Source organism: Anoplophora glabripennis, unplaced genomic scaffold, assembly GCF_000390285.2.
Source record: "Anoplophora glabripennis isolate ALB-LARVAE unplaced genomic scaffold, Agla_2.0 scaffold78, whole genome shotgun sequence".
Taxonomy (NCBI): Eukaryota; Metazoa; Arthropoda; class Insecta; order Coleoptera; family Cerambycidae; genus Anoplophora; species Anoplophora glabripennis.
This window is the reverse complement of record NW_019416286.1, coordinates 329,145-355,818: the sequence shown is the minus strand read 5'-3', so window position 1 is coordinate 355,818 and position 26,674 is coordinate 329,145. Positions and strand designations below refer to the sequence as shown.

Sequence of the window (26,674 nt, the reverse complement as noted above, 5' to 3'; positions counted from 1 at the left end):
TCAGTACAAAAGCTGATGAATTTTTCACGAGATTTAATATTAAAGGTAATCCTTCTACAATTTACCTTTTTTACGTGGTAATAGTACAAGTTTAAGCGGTTTAGAATGCATATTTTTGAAAATATTACGTTTTGATTGAAAAAAAAATTTAGTTCCAAAAAAATTACATATATTTGAAAATAATTATAAAAATAAAAAAGATATGAAAAATATTCAAGAGAATAAAAGTTTAGATTTTTTTCACAGAATGTTTTGTTTTTTTTTTTTTATTTGTGTAGGATAAAAATGAACAGAGATGTCGCTGCTAGAAGTTTGCAGTTGAGGGCGAAGGTCATGTTTTTCAAACCTCAAAAATTTCAAAAATAGCGCGTTAACAAATATTCAATATTTCAGTACTTTTAGCTTTTTGGATCGTCTTAATAGCTTTAAAATTAAGGAAGTTATCTTTAAAAAAAGTGTAGATCCCTAGATCTGGGCGAGGTCCGGAACATTTTCAAAATAATTACAAACATGTTTAAAAAATTTTTAAAAATACCTATTTTATGCGAGTTTTTTACTGATATCTTGGAACCTATGCATTTTGGAAGAATATTGAAGAGGAAAAAAGTTTTAGAATTCCAATTTGCATACTATACCTACTGTCAGTTAAAAATGTTTAAATTTATTACCGATATTGCAAAATAGCAATAATTGATGAAAAAAAGTTTTTTGTATAATTTTTTTTAAATATTTTAATTGCTCCGAGGGCATTCTAATTTTGGTGAAAAAAACTTTAGAGTATAATAAAACAACACACCAAATTTCATTAAAATCAGTTCGATAGTTTTCGCAAAATAATTTTTTGAAAAAAATTTTGTTTTTCGAATTTTCAAAATACACAGCCTTAAATAAAGCATCTAGATACTTGAACATTTTTTCACATAGAAAAGACCACTCAACCTTTTAAATGGTTTTTGAAAAATTGAACTCAGTTGATTAGGAGCGCCACAGTAAATTTTTAAAGTTAATACTCTTTTTTTATTTTTAAACAATTAGATTACATTTATCAATTTGCAATTTAGTTTTTTCCAAAAATTATAATTTTAAAGTACTCGGAAAGACGCTTCTTTTTTAAAAAAAGTTAAATTCCGCTTATTGCTTCTCGAGATATAAGCGGTCAAAGTTTATCGGCATTTACCGTTCATTTATAAACAATTTAACAATAATCTTTGATCCAGTGGCTTCGTTTTTCCTAGTTCTAAGCTGGAAAAAAATTATCATATCTATAAGTTATCGGCAACATAGATAAATCAGCGGAAAAGCTGACGCTCGTACGCGCAAAAAGTGTCTTAAATGGCGAAAAGTGGAGGAGAGGGCTTTCGCTCCGAGACTCAGTTCGGAGATTCAAAATGCGAAGGTACGAAAAAAATTGCATTATCTTGGGTTCTAATGGAATTTCGATATTTTTTTTAATCCGATGTCTCGCGAGCCAAGGAATTCGAATATCGTAATGCCAACTGTCTAATTTGCACATTTTTGTTATAAACAAAGTTTATTATTTATGCATTAAATATACTGTATATTTTACCCTATGCTATTGCATTTTTTCAATGAAGAAATCTGTTTACCTATTTATTTCAACACTGAATATGAATATATTTAGTTATAATTATTACAATTATTTAAATAATTTTTGTTTAAACAAATTAAAAATAAAATTTTATTTGGATTTTTTTTTCTGTTAAATACAGATAAAATTAAGAAAAAATAGTACTTTAAAATTATAATTTTTTAAAAAACTAAATTGCAAATTGATAAATGTAATCTAATTGTTTAAAAATAAAAAAAGAAGGGTGGTAACTTTAAAAATTTATTGTGGCCATCCTAATCAACCGATTTCAATTTTTCAAGATTGAGCGGTCTTTTCTATGTGAAAAAATTTTCAAGTATCTAGATGCTTTATTTGAGGCTATGCAACATTTTGAAAATTTTTTTCAAAATTCTTTTCAAAAAATTATTTGGGAAAACTATCGAACCGATTTTAATGAAATTTGGTGTGTTGTCTTATTATAATCTAAAGTTTTTTTACCATTAATTAGAATGCTCTCGGAGCAATTAAAATATTTAAAAAAAATTATCTAAAGAACTTGATTATTTTGCCTTTTTTTCATCAATTATTGATGTTTTGCAACATCGTAATACGTTTAAACATTTTTAACTTACAGTATATTGTGCAAAATTCAATTCTAAAACTTTTTTCCTCTTCAATATTCTTCCAAAATGCATAGGTTCCAAGGTATAAGTAAAAAACTCGGATAAAATAGGTATTTTTAAAATTTTTTAAACATTTTTGCAATTTTGAAACTATTTCGGACCTCGCCCAGATCTAGGGATCTACACTATTATGAGAGTTGTACTGAAGGTAATCCAAAAAAACATTGCTTGCCCCCTCTCACATCCACCTTAAAACAAATCCGCCCTCTGGTCTATGTAGAATTTATTTCAGAATTGTATTTTGTTTACTTTAACTGGAATGTCAATAAAAATTTAATTCAGCATGTCTAATCTAACCAAAAATACACGACTAGGGAATTCAAGTTTAATTATAATTCCGAATTACATGGATGTTGTAAACTTGGCCTTATTCAACCGACGTACCTAGTATCTCGTACGACAATCTTGAGAAAGTTTGAAGTCCAACATCCTGCACACGCAGTTAATCTACAGATAAGATGAATAATATGAGAATTCGTTAGAAGAATGAGAAGACATAGAAAAAATGCGAACATTATAAGCATACGTCTAATTAATAGGATCGATACAGACTTCCTTGTTGAATACCATGTCACATTAATATAAAGTGAATTAGAAGGGAGTCGTGGGGACGGCCAGGTACTTACTGAGTGAGTATCGGCCGTTGACTCCGACTGCTGCGCATAGCAACAAACTTCTCTTCACCATTCCCGTATGAAGTCACATGAAACCTTGCATCAATGCGTTACAATTGAAGTCAATTGCTCGGTGACCATTGGCTTTTTATGCCTTTTGTTCCCGTGTAAACAACGTTTGTTATGGCTTAATGTGTGCGGTTCATGTTCTGCCTTTATTCCAGCTTTGTTTTGTATTTTTGAACTCTCATTATTCGTCAGATATAGTGTGTAAAATTACGGCTAAGCGCTTTCTCCTGTAATTTCGGAGCTAGTTATTGTAATATAAAAAATAATCTAAAAGTAACAAAGATTATAAAATTACGTCGATCTATTAACATCTGAACAAGAGAAAATATACATATACAGGGTGTCCCGATACTTGATACATAAATATCGAATACAGATAGATGAGGTCAAAATAATGTCAGTTCTTCTGTTGTGTTTAATAATAAATGGATTGGGAGAGATGGCCCAATTTCATGGCCACCACGTTCTCCAGACTTTAACCCGATGGATTTCTTCCGTCGGGAAGTTTAATGTACGCAACCCCAGTATAGACAAGGGATGAATTGCTACAAAGAATTAATTTCCGTTGAGATAATATTAGGCCTACCCCAGAAATGCTTTTTTGTGTACAAACAAATAACATTCGTAGAGTTAGGAAGCGTGTGGAGGTGGAAAGTGCCCAAAAAATGTAAAATGAAAATGTATTTTGATAGTTTTCTTTCTTTTAAATTATTTTTTTAACTTACTTTAACTTATTCTTGTTTCGTTTTTCTATTTTCTGTTATGTGTAAAGTGTATTTGTCAAATTTGGTGAGTGAAAATTACATTACAGACAGTAAGATTTTCTAGGCTCTTATTTTAAAAATATGTGCGATTCTAACATAGTAATTATATCCAATTAAAAATTAAAAACAAGAAATGGCGGAGGCGCCGCTCGATGTGCACTGTGATATAAAATCACAAATATATCTTAAATTGTTAATTTTACCGAGTTGAACTAAAAGGGTATTATCGTCGGCAAATTCTTCACATAACTTATTTTTGATATAGACAGATTGCGATCGTCATCTATGCAAATATTCTGGGTTGTTAATCACTGGGCATAGTCCGTCCCTGGCGTTTTGAGTATAATGAAGTTTCACTTACTACATCAACATCAATAACAAGCTGTACGCATGTGTTATCCATCATCAAATTTGCATCATGTTGAAGTTAATAGTTTAGAGACTGTAAATAAAAAGAAAATTTTAATTTTCAACTTTGAGGGCCCGTAACTTGTTAACGAAGGCCCGTATGGAAAAAATTTATATGAAGAACTGATATTATTTTGACCTCATCTATTTGTACTCGAATTTTTTGTATCGAGTACCGGGACACCCTGTATACTGAATCGCATTATTGTTTATGTTTTTTATTAAAAGGAAGTATTGTTCGTTAATTAACTTTCCCTATGACCACATGCACATTTCGTTTAAAATAATTAAACTCTATAACAATATTTTCGTAATTATCACTTAATAACAAAAACAATAATGTCGATAATAACTTAGATTAGAATAAAATTAAAAAACTTATGAGGTATAATTATAACAATTATTTTATATCATATACAATTATTAAATAAATATATATTTTCAGTTTCATTCATTTTATTTATTTTTAATAAACTCCTGTAAAAACTGTAATGGCATATTTATAAAAAGGTGCCGCATTACGTCTTCCTATAAACACTGCCAGTTGTAAAATAGTCTCTAAAAGATATTCAGTAACAACCCCATTTATTTTTCCCCATAGGCGACAATATCTGTAAACTAAGTTTTAAATAGAGACTTGAAAGGGTTTTAAATTTCTAATAGTATGTTATTTTACAATAATCACCCTGTTTAAAAATAACATCTAAGGCGTATTACAAGTAACATTTATTAACGTCAATACAGATTAAATATAAAAAAATGTCATATTAGACGTAGGTTAAAACAACTTCGAATTAAATAGGAAAGTGGAAATTTAACGTTGAAGGAAGGCACCATACCTCCCTCAGGAAGTTCGCTACCTTATTTTCTATTAAGGTCGCAGATATACTTATCTAGTTTTTCAAGACAGAAAAATATAATAATCATTTCATAATAATAATTTTATATGATGAATAATATACTGGACTTCTCTTACCAGGTATAGTTTTAGTAGAATTTGATACTCCTATGGCCTGCCAATGTCATTACAGAATACTTTTTACAAATAATACGCCACTGACTAAGTAAAAAAAAACTGTTGCGTTAAGATCCGCGGACACCTCACTGCAAAAAGTGTTCTCTTGTCTCTTACCCATAAAATTCACGATTTTCAATCATTTTATTGACGATAAATGACACTCCGCTTTATCTTTTAGAATTTTAAAATAAAACGCATGCATTAATCAACTACGAGCACTTTTATTTTATGAAATAAAGAAAATTTAATTTTTTTAACGGTTCATCCTGATAATAGATCTGCCTCTAATGGCAACGAAGATATAGTCATGGTACACTTATGTCATGTCCTAATAGCAATATCTGTCATTATTAGTTGTAAATCCATAAAACCTTATGTAACTGCAATCTTGAAAGAAATTTAATCCACTTTATTAGAAGTAAGACATGGAGTTACAAGGTTCGGTCTTGGGCCCTTGATTTTCTTTATTTACGTTAACGATGTTCCTAATATTTTTAGCCACCTAACTTAATATCATGGCTCAGGCACAATATTTAAAAGTCATTTAAGTTGTTATATATTGGGTGGGGCATTTATCTTGAGACAAAATAATATCTCGGTTGGACTCGATTATTTCGAGAAAAGTTTCAGACAAAAATTGTAGCACACCGAGGGGGGCATTGAAAGGTCCATATTACCAGACCGGAAGTGGTGTTTTTAGACCGGAAGTTGATTTTCGTACACACACACCCATTTTTGACCAAGGATTTCGATTGAAAAACGAAAAACAAAACTTTTTGTTCTTATTTTTTCCGATTTAAGCCATATTTTGGCTAAAAAATGGCCATAAAAAACAAGGATCTGGAGACAACGGAGTACCCCGTTGGGATCACTTAAAAAAATGTTTCATTCAAAAGTTGTAGGGTGAAACGGGGGCTATCTTGATATGACCTTGAAAATGTCTTTGACATTGACTTCAAGGTCGTTTGAAGATCAAATTCAATATTTTAAATGAAACCCGCTTTTTTGACATCGGAAATTACAAGAGCTTGAAGTTTTACAATAAAATATGACCTTAACCTCAAGATCAGGATCAGATATCAAGGTCATTTTAAGGTCGAAGAACTGTGTAATTATTAACTACTTTTAGCACTACCCAGGAATAATAAAGTGGATGTAGAAGTACATATTTAGTTAATTCAACATTCCACAAAATTTAAGAAGCATAACTTTTTCATATCAGAAATAAACGGACAAAACTGACGTTAATACAACAACAAAACTTTTGAAGTTACTGACAGTCGACGGGAATTTTGCCGAGCTCTACGTAAACAAATAGAAACGAGGTTAATTTTACATGAGCTACTCACAGTTTTAGTGTAAACATTTTGCAAACGGACCGCTGAGTGATTGTGAACTACTCGCTAAAAAACAAAAATTCGCTTTTATGGATGTCAACATGGAATGGAATGTTTGTACTAACGGTTTGCGACCAGGGGCTTGATTTTTGAAAACAGGAGAACTGATTCTCCAGAGAAAAAATACACTTATTTTTGAACGTTGAAGGAATCCAATTCTCTAGAGAATTTAATTTATGCCGTATGTCGAGGATATATTTGCAACTGACCAATCAGCGGGCAGAGTTTTCTTCAATATTTCAGTGCCATTATTGGCGACCCTGATGTTTAGTCACTTGATTTGATTTTGAAGTTTGTTTTGTAAATGTCATTATATTCGTCAGGGAGACTAGACATCTCCATGATATTCGTAGTAATTTATTATAACTTCAATTTGAATAGAAGTGTATTTGAAAACACAAAAAATTTAATATTATAATTATGATGAAGCGTTCGTTCACGTCGAAAACGCAAAAAAGAAATTAATATGCTTAGAAACAACGAAAAACTTTTTAAAATGAAAGTTTTCTTCTACTTTCACTCACAAAAAGGCCCAAAAACAGTGGTCAGATATTGCTGAAACTTTAAATGGTTTAATTAATGTTGTCGCGGATGGTTTACAATTTCTGCAGCTTGCAAATTATTCATTATATTTAGAATTAATAATAAATTATTTGGATCCATTACAAATTTCAAATGATTACGCACCTTCGAACAGCGAATGAATGAAGTGACTTTTCGCGCATGAGCATGAGATGACATTTGGATTCAAACTATTCGGAGAAAACGCCAATTCCCCCGACAAAACACTGTGGAATTATTTCTCTTGATATCTAGAGAAAATATTCCACAAGAAAATTTCAAAAATCACATTATCTGCGTGTCAAGAGAAAATGACGTAATTTTCTCTAATGAACTAATTCTTCTGTTTTCAAAAATCAAGCCCCAGGATTTGTAACTGCGTACGAGGAGATCGCAGAAACTTCAGAAAAAGTTTTTAAACATCAAGTAACTTCTTTCCCTTAAATCCGTTATGATCCTAACTCCATTGATTGTTTTTTCTTTGTGTTAAAGAAGGAAAACTATCCTGAATATACTGCTGTTACATTCTCTTAATAGTAATAAAGCCTTCTCTTGATTTATTTCCTTAATTATGTAGAATCATCCTCTTAGTTCAAGTGCATAAATATGAAATAATGCGTGATTTAAAATTTGCACAGATTTACACACGCAACGCTCAAGAAAAATCCATTAGTGGACGTGCGAAAATAATGGCCACCCATTATCTTGAATAAGCGTTTAGCATCGTAAGGGTGTGGGGTTCCGGTGTATAGTGCCGATGGTTGGGGTGAGAGGTGGGCCGTGTGCTTAGCTCGTGCCCAGGCCGCAAGTAATTGCCTCTGGTGGCGATAATTGACATATTGACTACGTCAGTGACAAGTGGTTGATCCCAGGAGGGTGGTTGTATTCTCGCCCGGAAAAATGTAGTGTCGAACGTCGGCTTCCCATTAACATACGCGCTGAAGTCTTCTAGAGAAATATTAAATGTGAATATGTAAATCTTATATTCTAGTTTTATGAAGAATATTAAGTTTTCATTATACAACGGACAGATGATCATTAGTACGGCCTTGAATGAAAACGTCGTGATTCGACATACGCGACTGTCGCCTGAACAGTGGACCAACCTCTTTGAACCTCCATCCTCTTCGCAGATCAGTTTTAACAAATTGTGGGGAGTAAAAATAGTGATATTTTTTAACAAAAAACGAGTAAAGCACCATTATACATACTTTTATCCTTGTTATTTAAATATTAGGTAAACAGACATAACCTTAACTTTTATTGTTATATTTTTTCAAAGTTCAATGCCTTTAAATAGAAAATATTGGAATGGTGTATAAATTCGCAGCCTTTTTGGTTTCCATAGTAAAAAGATAGGTATTTCCGACATATTTTTTTTAAGTTCAGTAGTGGAGTTTAGATATCGCATACCTTTAGAACCATTTGTGTCCTCTATAGACCCCTAAATGGTTTTCTCATTCCAATTAGAACCATTTTGAAATAAACGAATCTCTACTTACAGGAAAACTAATTGATGAAGATCGCTAGAGCCTTTCGTAAGCAATGGAAGAGGATTATCCATGATTAATTCATTTATTTTGTATGGCAAAATGAAATAAGAATTCGAATGAAGTTATTTTGCAATAAAACCAACAGAATAACTTTTAATTAACATTTAACAAAAACAAAAGACTTAGGTTCATAAGTAGCAAATTGTTGTCATATACCAAAAATTACGTCCAACAACAGGAGAAAAAAGTTGTACTTTAAATAAAATTGTGATTCTGTTTGCGAAGAAGACAATGCGCCTGCTGGTAATATATGTACTACAAGTAATATGTTGGATTGCATAAGATATCTTAAAATATATTTGTTGAGAATGCGAAATAATTTAAAGGTTACTACTATTCGTCAGTAGAACCACCAGAGATATACCGGTTTTGATATTATTCTCATTAGTATGCTACAAGTGTAACAAACGGCGATAGATTTAGCTATTTTAATATCTATCTACACATACGATGGGATTATGAATGAGATATAACTTATATCTTAAATGGTCACTTCTGGTTATTGTTTAGATGTTCGGCCTAGTTAAATAAACAGTTAAATCATGTCTCGTTGCCTCACCTACAGTGAGAACTAATAAGTTCGGAGCCGGCATTTGTCTGGTGGCTCTACTAACGTATGATCTTAGCTGTTTACTAGCTAATGTTGATGAAATTGAATGCTGGTCGAGGCAACAGACCACAGCAGGTCGCTCTCTGCCAGTTTGCATTCGATCAAAAATCATTTTAATGATCATGGTCAATCGTTTCGTAAAAATGAATGAAACGAGGATGACGTTTACAGTGTGTTGAGACAAAGCAATTATGAAATTATTTTAATCACAATTTATAGATTTACAGATTAAATTTCATGAATTATTAATCTTTTCGTATTGACGTATGATTCTGTGTCCGTATTTTAGACAATTTTTTATTTGAACCCTCGCTTGCTGCCTCGTTAGGGGTGATGATGAGCTTGATTGAACTAATCCATTTTAATTATTCACATGCGTGTGTAGCGTTCATTAGAAGGACATAAAGGGGTTGTGCATAACATACGAGTATATGTTGACGGGAGCCAAATATATTTATAATTAAAACCGAGATTGGTTATATATCAAATCTAAAACACTTTTATGTAAAACTAGATTTTATCTTATACTTAAATAAAATTTAAAACTTAACAATAGGTACATGTTAGATAGCACCTCTGTTAATTATAAATGTACCTACATTGTTTTTAATTTGATTAATTAATAAGAATATAAAATATCTTTTGTATACCAAGATATTTTTAGGTGTAAAGAAAAAACACTGTTCCGGTTTCAGCGTTATAAAATCATGAATATGAAATAAAATGGACAATTGTATTGTATGTGTTCTATCCATGTTGGTAATATATAAATTTACGTAATGTAGCTTTGTTGAATATCTTAGCACTTAAAGATAAAAGGTTTTGAGATATACGTAAGTAGAAAATTACCTGGAAGTGCGTAGTTAATTTTATGCGTTTAACTAAAGTTAGCATAAGAAAATAGTATCGTTCTTTTTAAAAGTATATTAGTACTGTTAATAATAACAAGTTCTCTCTAGACCTAGAGTAGAAAATCCATTTTTTTCTACTGATGTACAACTTTTTGTTCAGTTTAATTCAAAATGAACTGTTAGAGAGCAAATTATTAAAATAAATATTAAATATCATTAAATAATACTACTTACTTGTAAAAAATAGTTTATACTCTCAACATTTTGGTGTACAAAGTAAATACACTGACCTTAATTTCAAACTTCATATGAACATATATCCTAAAAGTCTTAACTTTTGGACTACAGGGTGCTAAAGTTGTATGAAAAAACATTTTTTATGATAACTTTGGTATTACCCTAGATATTTTTTCAAATTTGGTACACGCCTTCTATTCATCGAGATGCATTTTCTGATGTACAAACAATTTTATTAGTTTTGCCAGTGGCGTCTGTACAGGTTTTGTATTGAATATTTTTGAAGAATTATGTTAGAGCAACAAGAATAGAAAATATTTCATTTATTAAACAATTTCAATATATTTTATATGTGCTTTTGAATGGATACTACTTTGAAATATGATTTTTAATATTTATTTTAGATAAATTAATGTTTACTAGATACTGGAGGTGTAATTCATTGGTAGTTCGGCATGTAGTCCACAGAGTAGTTTCCCGCAAAATCATCAATTAAGAATCTTGTCTTTGATGTTTATGATGCATACTTCTTCTGCATACCTAAATTTTCGGTATCAAAGAACAGTTTTAACTTCATTTAATTTGAAAAAAAAAGTAAGGAAATAGAAGGATATTGATAATACAATATATTTTGCACCAATTAGGTGCCACTGCTTTAAGTACAGTAACAATTGTACAAATTATAATCTTTATTGTATTTCATAAATGAATAAATCAATAAACCTAACCCCGAACAGTACGGAATGCATATTAATTTTAGCGGGAACAATTTCCTGTTGAGATTGCCAACTGCAGCTACAATCGCTGACATCGGTATGCAGGTACGGCTTTTATTTGCACCATCTCACAAATCTAGTTACACCCCCTCAAGTCTTCGGCCAACCGCGAAGTTTCAAGTCAAGGTTACAATTTCTTCCTCGTAGTAACGTTCACAGCCACCAGGTGGAAATTGTGGATGGGTTGCCGTGAGAGCGCGGCTGCAGGTCCGCGCATCGAAGGCGCGGCATAGGCGGGCCCCCGTGTCGCTGCGCCGCCCCCGGGCCAACAAACTCTAAGCAAATTTCTGAACCCTTAACTAGTTTGATGTACTCAACCTCGATTCGACCGACTTCGTGTCGGTTATCGGCGGTCGTCGGAATAAATTCTCATACACTGGTAAGAACACTTGCCGAGTTTAGTCGGAGTGAAGTGAGCCAGGTTGTGTATATTGTGCGCTCGCATACAGCGACTCGCGACGCTATTTGTGCATAGTTGATGTGAAAGAGATGCACGGACTACTCGACGTGTGTATCAAGAGAGGATTATGTGATGGGTCCCACAGGTGATTATTGCCAGTGAGTGCGGATCTTTAACGGCGGCGGTAGCACGGGAATGCGTGAGAGCGGCTGAATGCAATGAGCAGTGGGCTCCTGCCTCCCGTCCCGGATTTAATCCCCATCTCGGTGCTTCGCAAGAGCTCCCCCAGCAACAACAATTTAAGCGGAGACGGGATCCGGGAGTGTGCCCCTTGTGCCGTTCGTTCGGAGGTTATGGGCGAACAGCGCTCTCGGCGGCGGACGGGAAACCAACCTGCCGTCGACCTGATCGATAGCGCAGGGTCACGTGGTTACAGCGCCGCCCCACAGGCACCGCAGTCCCGGAAAGCAAGGTCCGAGCGTCACCGTAAATCAGACAGACGACGCGGACATCGCAAACTCGCCAGAACACGGTCCGATAGTAAACATTCCAAGTCCCGGGAAATCCATTCTCCAAGCTCCTCTCCGGAGAGGCCCGCGAACCCGCGCGTCAATCCAATATTCGTGTGGATACGGCAAGAAGACACACGCATCGTGGAAGTGAAATGCGAGGATTACGACAAACGAAACCGCATCCTTCTTACGAAGACAGCGCAGGGTTGGCGCGCTATCCCGCGCACAGAGACCCTCGTGCCCAGCCTGAAGGAGGCGGCTAACAGGGACCAAGAGCCACCGCAACAGCATCACCACCATCACCACCGGAACCGGAAGTCACGCAAGAGTAAAGTGAGGCGGCGGTCCACGGGGGTGCAAGTCGACTCCGATATAGGGCAAGAGGAGGAAGCCGAGGAGGTCGAAAACGATAACGAAGAACAAGATGTTGAAATGCAGACCCAGTCGCCGTCGCCGTCGTGGATGTCTGCGGATAACATTAACGTGGAATCTCTCCTGCCGTCCCACACTATAAAAGTAAAGAGGTCGACAAGCCCGGATCGTTCTCCGCAACGAGACACTACAAATGTAAACAGTGCCGTAACTGAAACCGCGCACACTCCACCTATAAAGTGCAGTGCCGACAAAATATGTGACGTCAGCCCGCTTGATAATTTACTTGCTGTAGCGGAACTGGAATTTAACCAGCAGATACAATCGGGTGAATGGCATAAATCATCTCAAGAGGAAGATACGGGAGACAATAAGGAAGAAAACATTGACTTCGACAAAACTTTTAGTGACGACGTAGATGGAGACGTTGATAAGGAATTCATTAAGAATCTAGAACAGCTGAATAACTTAATTGAATCGGAGGGGAATAAACTGGATATGGATGAAAATTTTACAGCTAATGAACAGAAATCAGATGAATGCGACTATACAGAAGATGACGACAACAATTTAGCTATGGACGATATTCTTTCTAGGTTGGAACAGTCTTTAAGGAGTCCAGAATGTACGGATGCAAACAATTGTGACGCGAATATAGAGACAAAGAGCGTGGAAGACCACGATAAGAATACTGATAGTTGTACTAGTGGCAATGAAGATAAAGCGGTACCTGAATTTGAAAATTTCTTTGAAGATAGTGATATTAAAATCGAAGAGCCTAAAATTGAAAACCTACCCAGTGAAAAACCTGAGAAACCCGAAATAATCAATTTGGTCGAGTCGTCTACAATTGACGACGAAGAACCAACAGATTTATCTTTAAAATCCAAGTTAGACATGACAGTGGATAATAATAATTGTGACATTTCTGAAGAACCAACCGATTTAAGTATACCAAAAACTTCATCAAATATAGCATCTACTTCTCGCCCACCTTCCCAAAATTCAGAGGCAATACAATCCCCACAACCTAGTGGAATACCAGCTGTGCCTCCATCTCCCGATATTGTATCCACCACGGCTACATCAAGCATGAACACAAAACCTAAATCCGTATTTCTGGAATCGTTACTATCAAACAGTTCCAAAAAAATTGCTCTTAACTCTGAAGTAACAATAATTCGTCAGAAAGAGCCGTTGGACCTGGGCAAATGTCGAAAATCGGCCAGTCCAACCGTCACGTGCTCCGAAGAAATTAATAGTACCCCTTCTGAGTTAGAACCTCCCCCAAAAAAATTTAAATCAATTGATATAACACTAAAGACATTATTAGATGCGGATGTGCAGAAGCCTGAACGAGAAGTGAAAACTACCGAAAAAAATAATGCGGGAGAGACTCCCAGATTATTAGAATTGTTGAAGAGTGATTCTGACCCCGACCCTTTAACACAACTAAAACAACTTCTAGCGGATCCATCTCTAGTAGTACCCGATCCCATGCTGGTACCTAAAGATAAGTTTAGCCAAATTTTAACTCATCCAGGAACTGAAATACCGAAGTTATTAAAGGAGCGCCCAGAATTGCGCTTGCCTGAAGCTCTGGCCTACCCCCACATTATGCAAGATCCAAATATGTTAGTTCTAAATATTCATCATTTGGAATCGATTTTGTCTAGTAAAGCGTCGCAATACGCGGAACAAAGTGACAAAATTAGCTCTGAAAAACATCACGAGAAGCCTTCAAAGAAAACAAGTGAAAAGAACAACACAGAATCGACGCGGGAATCACCAAGTTCAGTTATGAAAAAGAAAACTAGTGATAGTTTAAATAAACCCACTTCGTCGGTAGAAACACAAGGCAAGTCATTTAATGAATTAGCCAACGACATAGATGCTGCGACACAGGCTGCTTTTAGCCAAATGGTGTGGTTGCCTTATCTTAATCATCTGGAGGCTATGTCTGTGGGAAACAATTCGGAAATTATGAAGATGCTAACTTCTTCCTTCCCTTTTTATCCAAATCAGATGCCTGACCTTTCACATATATTTGGGGCTAATAGATTTCCTACCCCGTTAGGTTTCCCTATGCAACCCCCTATGAACTACACAAATCCTCTGGAGCTGGGTATGTGGCAAGAAGCCATGTTACAAGCAAGTATGTTACGAAACAAAAACACTTTTGAAAACTTCAATCCGAAACATTCCTTCAGAGAACATCTTGATAAAATTAATATCCCCCAAGCAACCAAAAAACCGACCATTCCAACTCACAACCAAAGAATGCATATTCCCAACAAGCAACAAAGCTTCCCAGGCAGTATTTATTCTTCTAGTAACAATCACTCGCCTTATCAAAATCCTTATATGAACATAAATATGCCAAATTCTTATCAAGGTAATCCTAAACCCAATCTGCAAATACCCCAATATAATCCAATGCAGCATCAGAAGAATTTAATGGCACAACAAAAGTACGGACCTAGTTTTCCACAGAAGAACTTGAATCCCTACCAGCCTCAGCAAAAATTAGACAACAACCAGAATTTTAGCAGCATATACTCCCAACTAACCGAGCAGGAGAAAAACCAATACCTACAAAGTTTAAGCATGAACAGTCAAGAACCCTCGCAGTACCAGCCGTCTGTGCACAATCAACGAAAAGAATCGGCTTCACAGAAATCAAAGTTGGCTTGCAAATCGTTCGCTAACGTTTCGCAATCGAGCCAGAGATCCACTCCCCATCACGAGCCAAAGGAAAAATCCTCCGTCGATTTTTGTAGGCAACAGACGAGCCAGCCTATTGATCTCTCCGGTTCAACGACGCCGGGAAGCAAACTCAAGGTTAAACAGCATCTTATCGATCCCGTGAACACGCCAAAGTTATTAAAGCACCACGACGACGTTCCCGAAGTTGGAAGCACCACGGCGAGCATAGAAGAAATGCAGGATGCACACAAACACCTCTGGCACCCGCTGTTCGGCAAGTGAGTATTTATTTACTTAGCAAAAAGTGTCAATGTAAGGCATGTTGCACTATGGTTTCCTTAGAACTTACACATAATTTTAATTATTATTTTAATTGTTGCAATTTTATGAAATAATACATTTCAGACTAAGAAGATCCAAGAGAGAACCTTTTTCCTAATTTCATTCTAATTTTTCCTTTATGTCATACGTTATGAAATTCATTTTGCAATATATTACTTTGACACATATTCATCTAAAATCAAACCTGTTTTTCATTTTCTTTCATGGGTGAACTTCTATCATTTCAGTATGGTAAGTTGGTATTAACCACTACTTCTAGGTAATTAAAATAAGACATAACATTTATGATTTTCATTTGATAAATATATTTTTTTGTCACATTTAGTTTCCAATTACAGGCAGATATAAAATACAATTATTTATTATATTATTTAAAACAAGTATTCGGCAAAAGGTATCTACTGAAAGAGGTGCTTAAAAATATATTTTTTACTGTAAAAAATCTACATATTTAGTTCAGTCAATTTATAATTTTCAGGATATGTTAAGAACTGTACAAATCAAATTTGTTTGCTAAATGTTATAAATACTGTAATAATCGATTAATTTGAGTATCATAAAAGTCATTTAAATATACTATTCTTAAACATAATTTTTGCATAAAGAAATAAGTGCCAATAGACCAGGGCGGATCTGTTTTGAAGTGGATGTGAGAGGGGGCAACCAAATTTTTTCTGGGTTAGCTTCAGTACGACTCACACAATAAAAGTGTAGATCCCTAGATCTGGGCGAGGTCCGGAACATTTTCAAAATTGCAAATATATTTAAAAAATACCAATTTTATCTGAGTTTTTTACTTATGTCTTAGAACCTATGCAGAATTGAATTTTGCACAACATACTGTAAGTTAAAAATGTGTAAATTTATTACCGATGTTGCAAAATAGCAATAATTGATGAAAAAAAGGCAAAATAATTTTTTGGATAATTTTTTAAAAATATTTTAATTGCTCCAAGGGCATTCTAATTTTGGTAAAAAAAAACCTTTAGATTATAGTAAAATAACACACCAAATTTCATTAAAATCGTTTCTATAGTTTTCGCAAAATAATTAAAAAAAAAATAAAAATTTCTTTTTCAATTTTCAAAATGTTGCACAGCCTCAAATAAAGCATCTAGTACTTGAAAAGTGCACAGTAAATTTTTAATTTACACGTATTTTGTTATAAACAAAGTTAATTATTTATGCATTAAATATTCGTATACTGTATATTTTACCCTATGCTATTGCATTTTTTTCAATAAAGACATTTGTTTACGTATATATTTCAACACTCATATGAATGTAGTTAGTTATAATTATTACAATTATTTAAATAATTGTAGTTTAAACAAATTAAAACAAAAAATTTATTTGGGAATACATTTGTTTGTTAAATACAGATAAAATTAAGAAAAAATAGTACTTTACAATTATAATTTTTGAAAAAGCTAAATTGCAAATTGATAAATGTATTCTCTTGCAAAAAAAACAATTTTATTGTGAAAGTTTAATATTTTGACTAGTAAGGCATAAAAAGAAATTGCTCACATATGATTCAACTGTAACATTAACGTAATGCCTTTAAATAATTCAAATTTGCGCTGTGCTAAAGTTGGGATACATGAATAAAAGATTAACAATCTAGACTCATGTATTTTATTGAATTGTGAGGTTGAATTTATGTTTCTTTCACTTCCAAAATGAGAAATATTACAACACTTGCATGCAAGCGAATTGTATTTACAAAATTATTCTAAATATTCCTTTCTAAAATTAATTAGAACGTGCATAAGCATTAATGTAAAACAAAACCATTTTGTAACACATGTTGTTTCAGTAATAATATCTGAGCTGTGCACGCACAGATTCTAAAGTTTTATGGGCAATTCGCATTCGACTTATCAGGCACCATCTGATGCATTATTCAACTGCAAATTTAGACATACTACTTACATTTAAAAAATATATTCTATTATTAGGTCTCGTGTCTTTACTATGTTATAAAGCTAATTCAAACTAATTGTTCCTAAAAAATCTTGTGGAATGAAGCCAAACAATGTTCTTCGATGCCAAAAATGCAAAAGATAAGATTCCTAACTGTTGATATTACGAGAAACAAACGCTAAATAATGTACAAGAAGTCTTGTTTGACTTTTAGAAAAAAATAATGGAACAAATTCAAACATTTCAGATGACACATTTGATTTAATTTTAAACCTACAATTATTTGAAAAAATTAAACGTGTAATAGTTCGACAGACTCAAATTTTAGCCAACAAATTGTCAACTACAAGCAAAACAGTAAAAAATGGGAAAAAGAACTGAAAAGTAGGTAGTTGAACTATCATTGATTAGAGTTAAGGCAAAGTATTTTTAATTGTGGCGTATTTTTTTTTTAGGCTGAATGTTATTTTATTCGTGTGTTATACACACAAAATTACAATACATTAATTTCTTCAAATGATGCCTAGAAACATAACACCTATTTTTAAACTAGAAATACACAGCAAAAAACTCTCCAGTGACAAATGTTCATATAATTAATATTCCTTCATTTTTGTCATGTTGCCCTGCAATAGATCTTGAAGTACTTGACGTCAATTTGATTTTCCATCAGTTTTTATCTGTGTCATAATTTTAAAAATAGGGCTCTATAGACAATCTATTATTCGCGTTCCATTATTTCGGTTGAATACCATCCCTAATATTTATTTGGCTTTTGTAATCCTTCAAGTCTGACATTATCGATCATATTAGGGTGCCTGCATAAGAGACAAGTCAACTACATTAACTTGTTAATTTATTTATTTTATAGAGGATCCAATGGTGGTCCTAAAATAACTGTATTAACGACTTTGTCCTATATCCAAAAATAGTTTTAAATATTAATATACAGTATCTACTCATAAATGCAATAATTATTTGCTGTGACTTTCCCGAATGTATCCGAAGAGGTTTAATCTAAATTTTCCACATTTTGAAAACAAATAACTACCTAACTTACTAAATTAAGAAAGACTCGTGATACTAAAAACAAGTTAAACTAAATTTCTGGGCAGGTACAAGCATGAAAAACTTAAGGGGAAATATTTTGAATGTTGAAAAAATATGCGTCTCTTAATTTCTAAATTCAGCGATATAAAAAATTTTTACTGCAAATCGCGTTTAAAATCAATTTTGTTTCGGGTAACTTTTGGTCTAAAGCCCACCATAGCGACTGGAAAGTCATCCGTCATGAGAAAACGTGGTTGATTTTACATTCGTCGGATAAAACACCGCTTTCTTCCTTGTTCAAGGTGTAAATGATTAAAACACAATGCAATTCGACACGTGCATATTGTAAGCCATTATTTTGATGTCATTGAAATTTAATTGAAAGGCACAAGGAACGCTTAAATACATAATTATTACCTTAGGTAAAATAACTTATAATCTTAGGTATTGTTTGTGATAAGTACAATATATTATATTGATTAATAACTTCATCACAAGGAGACAACAATGTCTTTTCAAGAACTGAGACTGCTTTATAATTTTCCACATTGAAGAGCTTTAATGAGCTAATATAAATGTTAGTTTATTTACACTAGGTTTCAGAAACTTAGGAATAAAATGGACACACACAATTATACTTTATCTTCACTTCAAAGTTCAAAATGTTCTTTAAATGTACCAATAAAAGCGTATGGTCTTAAAAATAAAAACACCAAAATCATGTTTTCCCTGTGGTTTTTATTAATATGAAATATTAATATTTATTGTCGCCTTAAACTCATTAAACTAAAAGGAAAACGATACACCTTTCTACAGCTTAAATTAGAATTGNGTAAAATAACTTATAATCTTAGGTATTGTTTGTGATAAGTACAATATATTATATTGATTAATAACTTCATCACAAGGAGACAACAATGTCTTTTCAAGAACTGAGACTGCTTTATAATTTTCCACATTGAAGAGCTTTAATGAGCTAATATAAATATTATTTTATTTACACTAGGTTTCAGAAATTTAGGTATAAAATGGACATTGTGGTATGTTCCAATAGAAAAACGTACCTATTGGTATTTGTCAGAAACAGAAGCCAAAGACAAGTAAGGGATGTTATACTTTATCTGCACTTCAAAGTTCAAAATGTTCTTTAAATGTAACAATAAAAGCGTATGGTCTTAAAAATAAAAAACCAAAATCATGTTTTCCCTGTGGCTTTTATTAATATGAAATATTAATATTTATTGTCGCCTTAAACTCATTAAACTAAAAGGAAAACGATACACCTTTCTACAGCTTGAATTGGAATTGCTCTTAAAGCAAAAATAAAAACTAAAAATTGATGTATTCATGTCTTCTACACCTTGATTTTTTTTTAAATTTTAAGATGCGTTTAAATATTTTTCATTTTATTTCAGTCTCTCAGAAAAGCTTGATAGAAATTTAGTCAATAGCAGTAGTTCCCTTACACTCAAAACATTTTTCTTCATCGTCTTCTACATCTTCACCATAAGTCCATTTAACTTCGAAAGTTTTGTAAACTCAAACGACTCAAATTTCTGTAACTTTTTATTTTCGGTAATAAACACTGTTTGTTTTGCAAATGTTTGTTTTCTTGTTTCTTCATATTTTCTGAGAGGCTTAATCCATTTTTTTCAAGATTTTTGTTCTTAATTCCATCTAACTTCTTCCTTATATACTAAATTAGTATATTCAACATTTTTTAAGCCGCTTCTATAGGCTCCCCATCTTATAAATCATCATAATTGAAATTTAAAATGTATAGAAACATTAATTTTAGTATATTATCGCTATTTTCAGAAAATATATTTCTCTAAACTTCACACTGGTCTGTAAATTTGCTAAGGAGTATAACTGCCGGAAAAATTATAATTATCTATAAGTAACTGGGAATGGTCTTTGATCTACATCCATCAACCACCCACATAAAAAATTCCTTCGCATTAAGTAAGTGCCTAACCAGATGTTCGTGCACGTGATGTCGGCTGTATAATCTTACAGGGCAGCAATACAATTGTAAAATTATTTTCTAGTGAATATGGATATTCAATTTACATAAATTAAATCAACGCAGGGCCATATTCCCGTTCCAATGTGGGTGTGGAAAGGATGCAAAGCTTACATTTGTAATAAATACAAGTACGAGAGAAACTGGAGAAACATTTGTTTGTATTTATTGTTTACATAATATTTTAGAGCCTCAGATTTACTTTGCTTAAACTTATTATGTATAGCGAAACAGCAATGTTATGTAACACTTTAAGGAGTGCAAAAAAACTGATGAATATTCATAAAACTGTTCTCTATGATTCAATATCTTAGTCACAGTTCTCTTATACGTACAGAAGCTGTAGAACTTTAATAGAATCTAATCATTGAAGTCTCTGAAGGTACACAGTATGGGCCTGATAAAGAAATAGGTTATCGACATAATCGACTAGAGAAACTATAAAAATTTACCCAGGCACTAACATAGATGTTCAATAAACGATTCTAATCGAGGAACCGTTGTTATTAGAGAAAAATCAGTTACGTGCGTAGCATTAGAGAATGTGAATCTGTAGTAGAGCAACAGAAACAACCTTTCTCATCTTGTGTGGTTGTAAATCTTCATGGACAACCAAAAATGGATCTTGAAGAGTATAGCACTCAACAAGACTTCACGAACTAGTGTAAAGGTTCACGGCACTGTACTGGGGGCTCGGTAGATTATACAGTACTATAAACCACAAGGCTTCAACACTTCTGGGCTCATTGCCAGAGACCTTTCACAAAAACAGAATAATTAGTGGTACTAGAGGAGATAGTAACTTTAATTAAACTGTCAAAGTAGTTTCTGACTGTGTCACATTCTTTGGATCTTTTACAAACCATTTCAGGAAAATTTTGCTTTATTCTTTTAAGAGAATTCAGTTGTCAATGGTCAGTCCAAAAAAAATTATTTGGTCTAACAATAGCTAATATTTTTGTTGTTTTATTGTAGTAGTGTATGTCCTTTGGATTTATAGTAATACCTACTACTGATGGGAACTAAGAAATGTTATAGATTTAGCGTACACTTTGATACACTGCATTTCAGTTTAAATTAACAGTATCTCTGTTTTACGTAAAAATCCCTGAACAGCAGACTTGTACCAGACAACTAAACCGTTTACAAATTAACTACAAATAATTATTCTTGTCCTCTCGTTGCATTCTTTGTACGCAGCCCACATATAAAAATAAAAGCATTCAACAGCGACTGTACAAATCAGTCTTATGATGTTTTCCACCTACGCTAGACAGAAGCAGACAAAAAAAGTCTTGTCTAAGCATTCTATTGTTGTCATAGTGGAACTCGGTGACACCCCAGTCAACTTTAAAAGCATTGTGTACATAAAAAGATCACTTACGTCTCAAATGATTCTTAACAGTTTGTCCTAAAAGAAAATAATTCAATATTAAATGCGTTTTCGTAAGTTTGCTTGCTCAGTTTCGTTGTTTTTAAATTTGTTGGTTCTCAGTAGTTTGCGGTAACTGTTATATTTATTTCATACGTGTTTATATAATCAAATCATTAAATAACTTTGTTATTATAACATTTCATCTTTATTAAAGAATTATGAACCGGTGTTATTTAAATATATTTATTCATATAACATGGATTAAATTTTACACTAATTTTTTAAGTTGTCCTTAAACAGCGATGGTCCAACCCATGAAACATATCACCAGACCATCAATCCAAATTTGATTTAAGGTTTTATATTTTAAGCAGATTACACAAACATGCTACAGACGTTAAGTCGAAGATTGAGCAAGATTTTAAGTATTGGAGTGACGTTTAGCTCTTATACATAGTTACTGTTATATTTCTCGATATATTTTCGATTCTAAAAGAGAAAATGGTCTTATTTTAAGGGTTTTCTGAACAGAACTCATAGCTAAAAGGAACTAAATCTTGTTATCATATTTACCTCCATTTGATGTGAACTTCATTACATATTTCTAATTATTTTTTACTTTGATACTAAAGCAACTTAAAATATAGATCTTTATACAAGATCAACCAGCGAAATTTTGCATGAATCAGATTATTTCTTGATGTAAAATTAGAAACTAAGATTGCAGGTTATGGCTTTGAAAATTGACCATGCAAAGTAGTTCACAACGAAGATGGAGCATCAAAAATGTTGAAATTTTTCTGAATTTTTCAACTTTTCGTCACAATTTCTGCATTCTTTATTAATTAAAGAAAAGCATTTTGGAACTCTAAGATTCTAGTTTTTAGATCTTTTGGTCAAAATTGTTTAGGAGTTACGGTTATCATATAATTGTAATTACATTTTTTTTTTATTTTGTATTTAGTCCACGGACATGCCAGTGCATGGAGCAGATAGCATGTTTAGTTAGCTTCAATTTCCTTTTTTTTTTTAATTTCGATACGACCATTTTTCATCGAAATATTGGACTTTCAATGGAAAAGGATCCTTTTGTCTTCAATTATCGATATCTCGGCGACAGATGGTGGTACAGAGAATTGAAAGGCAGTTTCGAAAACTGGAATAAATTTCCAATAACATGCTGCCGCAACTTTTCGGAAAAATCATCTTTTATTTTATTATTTTTATTTTAAAAAACAGGAAAAATGGTAATTTTTGGTTTTTCAAAAAATTGACGGCTAAATTAGAAATATTCACGAAATGACTAATGTTAAGCATGACTTTTATAATTCGATATACCTAGAAGAACCCTGTGAAATTTCATCTCGATCTAGCGAACCGTTTCTTTGTTTCAAACAGTCAAACTTTTGAAAAAAATTAAAGAGTCACGGTTTTTAGCTTAAACACTTCATAATCCGGATTAAAGTGGAAAAAAATATTTTTGAGGTTTTCTCACATTTTTACCGAAAATAACGTTTATATTGATGAAAAAAAAAACTTTTTTTTAAGAGATTACAGACTGTAGAAACATTAATTAGAAGTTTGTCTCAAAAGACGGTATCAATCGGCGTCGAAATCTGGTTTGGGTCATCAACTTTAATTTTAAAAAAGGTAACTGAAGCTGAATAAACAAGCTATCTGGTCCATGCTATGGCTCAGCTGAAAAAAAATTCCTAAGCCTGTGGACTCAGAAAACTAAAAAAAAAATTGCAAAATTTTTTTGTCGCGCTATTTTTTAGAATTTCATGATAACTGTAGCTTCTAAAAAAATATTGACTGAAAGATCTAAAAACTATAATCTTAGAGCTTTAAAATGCTTTTTTTAAATCCCGATAGGACCATTTGTCACCTAAATACAGTCTGTCAAAAATCTCGTAAAAATTTCGGAAATTCCTTTGACTTTAATTTTTTGCATTAGTGTATACAAAAAGCGATGAGGTAAAATATAATGCCTTATATAAACAATAGATAATAAACAGAATGGAGTACTTAATAATTTAAAATACAATTTTGTGTTTCATTTATTTCGCTTTTTGGATATATTGTAACTGACTAATAAGCTTCAGCGTCCACTCTAGCCACCAATGTAACAATAACAATAAATACGTGAAGATCTTCTATTGCTGATCCAATAAAACTAACTGCTATTGAGACTAAGGTAAACCAGTACTGAACCGTTTCAAATCGATAAATATTAGTTCTTCAATCTTAATCGGCCTATACAATTCAATTAATCTAAATGAATTTATTTTTTGGTAGATATAAACACTTTAATTGGTACTAATAGAACTATATATTCAGAGAAATATGGAAAAAACTAAACCTGCTCTGTTAATCAGTGTTTGACGTGCAAACAAATAATAGTGACTTATTTTTTCCCACATTCAACACTAATAGATCAAACGTCGGACTCGCCTTAGCAGGTCCTTATTTAGTCTTCTAAAATATAAACTGAACAATAAAAATTTATGATCAATATTGCAATGCTGTATCCCCAGGGGGTTACCATATATGTACCGATAGTAGTAACATGCACATTCATTATTCTTATGGGTATGATGTATGCTTGAAGCATTACGAGTTCTTTAATTGTTCAATTTTTTTCAAGTTGTCATTATTAATCAAATTGTTTTTATAATCTTTTGCGTCATATTAAACTGGTGTTCAAAGTTTGGGTACCTATCGCAAAAAAGTTGTAGCAAAAAATTGGCAATGGATTGCTGAAAAATAGAGTACAAAAAAAATTGTGAACCTCTATATTGCACCCTATATGCATAATTATATAAATATCTAACGTCTTTATTGTTCTTACAGCCAAAAGGGGTACAGCAGCCCTTGGAATTGGACGACGGTGACGGCGACTGGGGAATAACATAGGCTTCAACCTCCAAGTGCCAATTGGAGGTCCAACTCGTACCAGTACCAAGGCGTCAACAGTGCGGACGCCACTTTCACAGGGTTAGACTTCGATTTTTTTTCCAAGTAAGAAGGTCCTTCATAGTACGATGTTCAAATCTATTTGTTGTAAACTTTAATAACCGAGTACCATACCAATTATTTACCAATTACCACATTTAAAAATTGACTCAGACAAATCTTATTCATCCAGATCTAAAATCGTCAAGTTTATTTGGAAAAAATACAGCTTTAAAAGTTACTGGCTAGCTAATTTAGTAAATGCGATGCAGACAATTTCTCGATATTCAAGTACAATCAGAGGTATTGTACGCTTTGAAAATTAATAAAATTGTTTTATTGAAACGTTGGAAGCGGATACTAAGGAAAGAGAATCACATTACGTAACTTTTAATGCATGCAGTACGTCAAAGGAATTAACTTGGATTGGATAATACGCTTTTCCTGTAATCTATTTTATAATCGGGACGTAAGTTAGTGGTTATTATAGGAAATTGTTTTCGCTTAAGGACGCCATATTCCTATATTGAAAAATAAACAAATTTTAGGCGCACAAGCTTTGTTCAATGTGCCTTTTGCAAAGGAAAGCCTAAAGCAGTAGTACACCAAGTGTTATTGTACTGAAATTAAATAGTACTTTAAAAGGCAATAATTTATTATAGAATTGTTCCTAAGAAAAAAACATTCTTTCTATCTGGCTCTATTATTTTTCAACGGCAAGATGGAATTAGTTGGACTATATACAGGTTGTCTACTATAAGAGGGCTACTCCTATGTATCTCGCTTAATACACTATGCACGTCAAAAATCTTTATATGTTTTTTGTTGCATTTTTTGAGGCTTTGATGCTTGTAAAAACAAATTTGAGATCCATGGCCAACTTTATGAGTAATCATAAAAAAACCGGAAAAGTACCTAAAGCAAATTACATACGATATTTTAAAAATATGTTCTCTTGAAATGAAAAAGGTAGACGACCGGTACTTTTCCAGTTTTTTTATGATTAGTCACAAAGTTGGCCATGGATTTCAAATTTGTTTTCCGAGCATAAAGGCCTGAAAAATTGCAACAAAAAACATATGAAGATTCTTGACGTGCGTCGTATATTAAGCAAGATTCGTAAGAGTTGTATATGTTTGTGAAAATAATATTTCTTTTTGAAAAGTATGATCTAAAAATACTGCAATTATTGAAGACAATGATTCGTTCTGTTATAAACACAATAAAGAAAACATGTCGTACATATTTAGTAAAAAGTTAAGTACAAAACTGATATAATAGAACACAATTAACTGGTAGTGATAGTGATGAGTATAGTAATAATTGTTTTGCCCAAAAACGGTTAAAACTACTTCTACATTTTTCATTCGAGTCTAAAATCACCAACTGATAGGCGTATTTAAGGCTTTTTGGAAATACGTAAATGAAGCTTAGTAAATGAAAAACTACAGAACATTATTTCTTTTAAGTGAGTGAGTCTTTGCTGTTGACTTTCTAGTTGATTGTATTCACTTGAACGTAAAATCTCACACTCAGTTATTTTATCACATCTCACTTTTTATTATGTTGTATTTGTGAAAAGTTCAGTATTCAAACAATGTACCCATATACTCCTGCGCTTCTCATAAAAGGACAACTGTGCGAAATTAAAATGTAATCGTGCTGACGTTTTTGTACAGCTACCACCTTTAATAGTTGCGTAGTGCTTTATAAATAATTGATAAATACCACCATAAATTGCGGTATGTACAGCTCAGTGCAAATATTTACAGTTTTTTTAGCGTACCCAGTCAATGTCCTCAGTGCGTTAGCGGTTACAATTCTGCAGCAGATGGCCCACTAAGATTATTATTAATTACTTTGCATTGCTTCGACGACTCGCGATTGTGAAATATAACC

At 32.8% G+C, this 26,674-nt stretch overlaps 1 protein-coding gene across 1 annotated transcript; it reads left to right on the top strand.

Moving 5' to 3' along the window:
* The first annotated feature begins 11,729 nt into the window (after positions 1-11,729).
* Positions 11,730-24,731, top strand: LOC108907938. The gene is made up of 5 exons (XM_023457431.1): positions 11,730-12,383; positions 12,423-12,547; positions 12,641-14,187; positions 14,245-15,379; positions 24,674-24,731. Exons 1-5 carry the CDS (start codon positions 11,730-11,732, stop codon positions 24,729-24,731), a joined length of 3,519 nt encoding a protein of 1,172 aa, XP_023313199.1.
* The last annotated feature ends 1,943 nt before the right edge of the window (positions 24,732-26,674 follow it).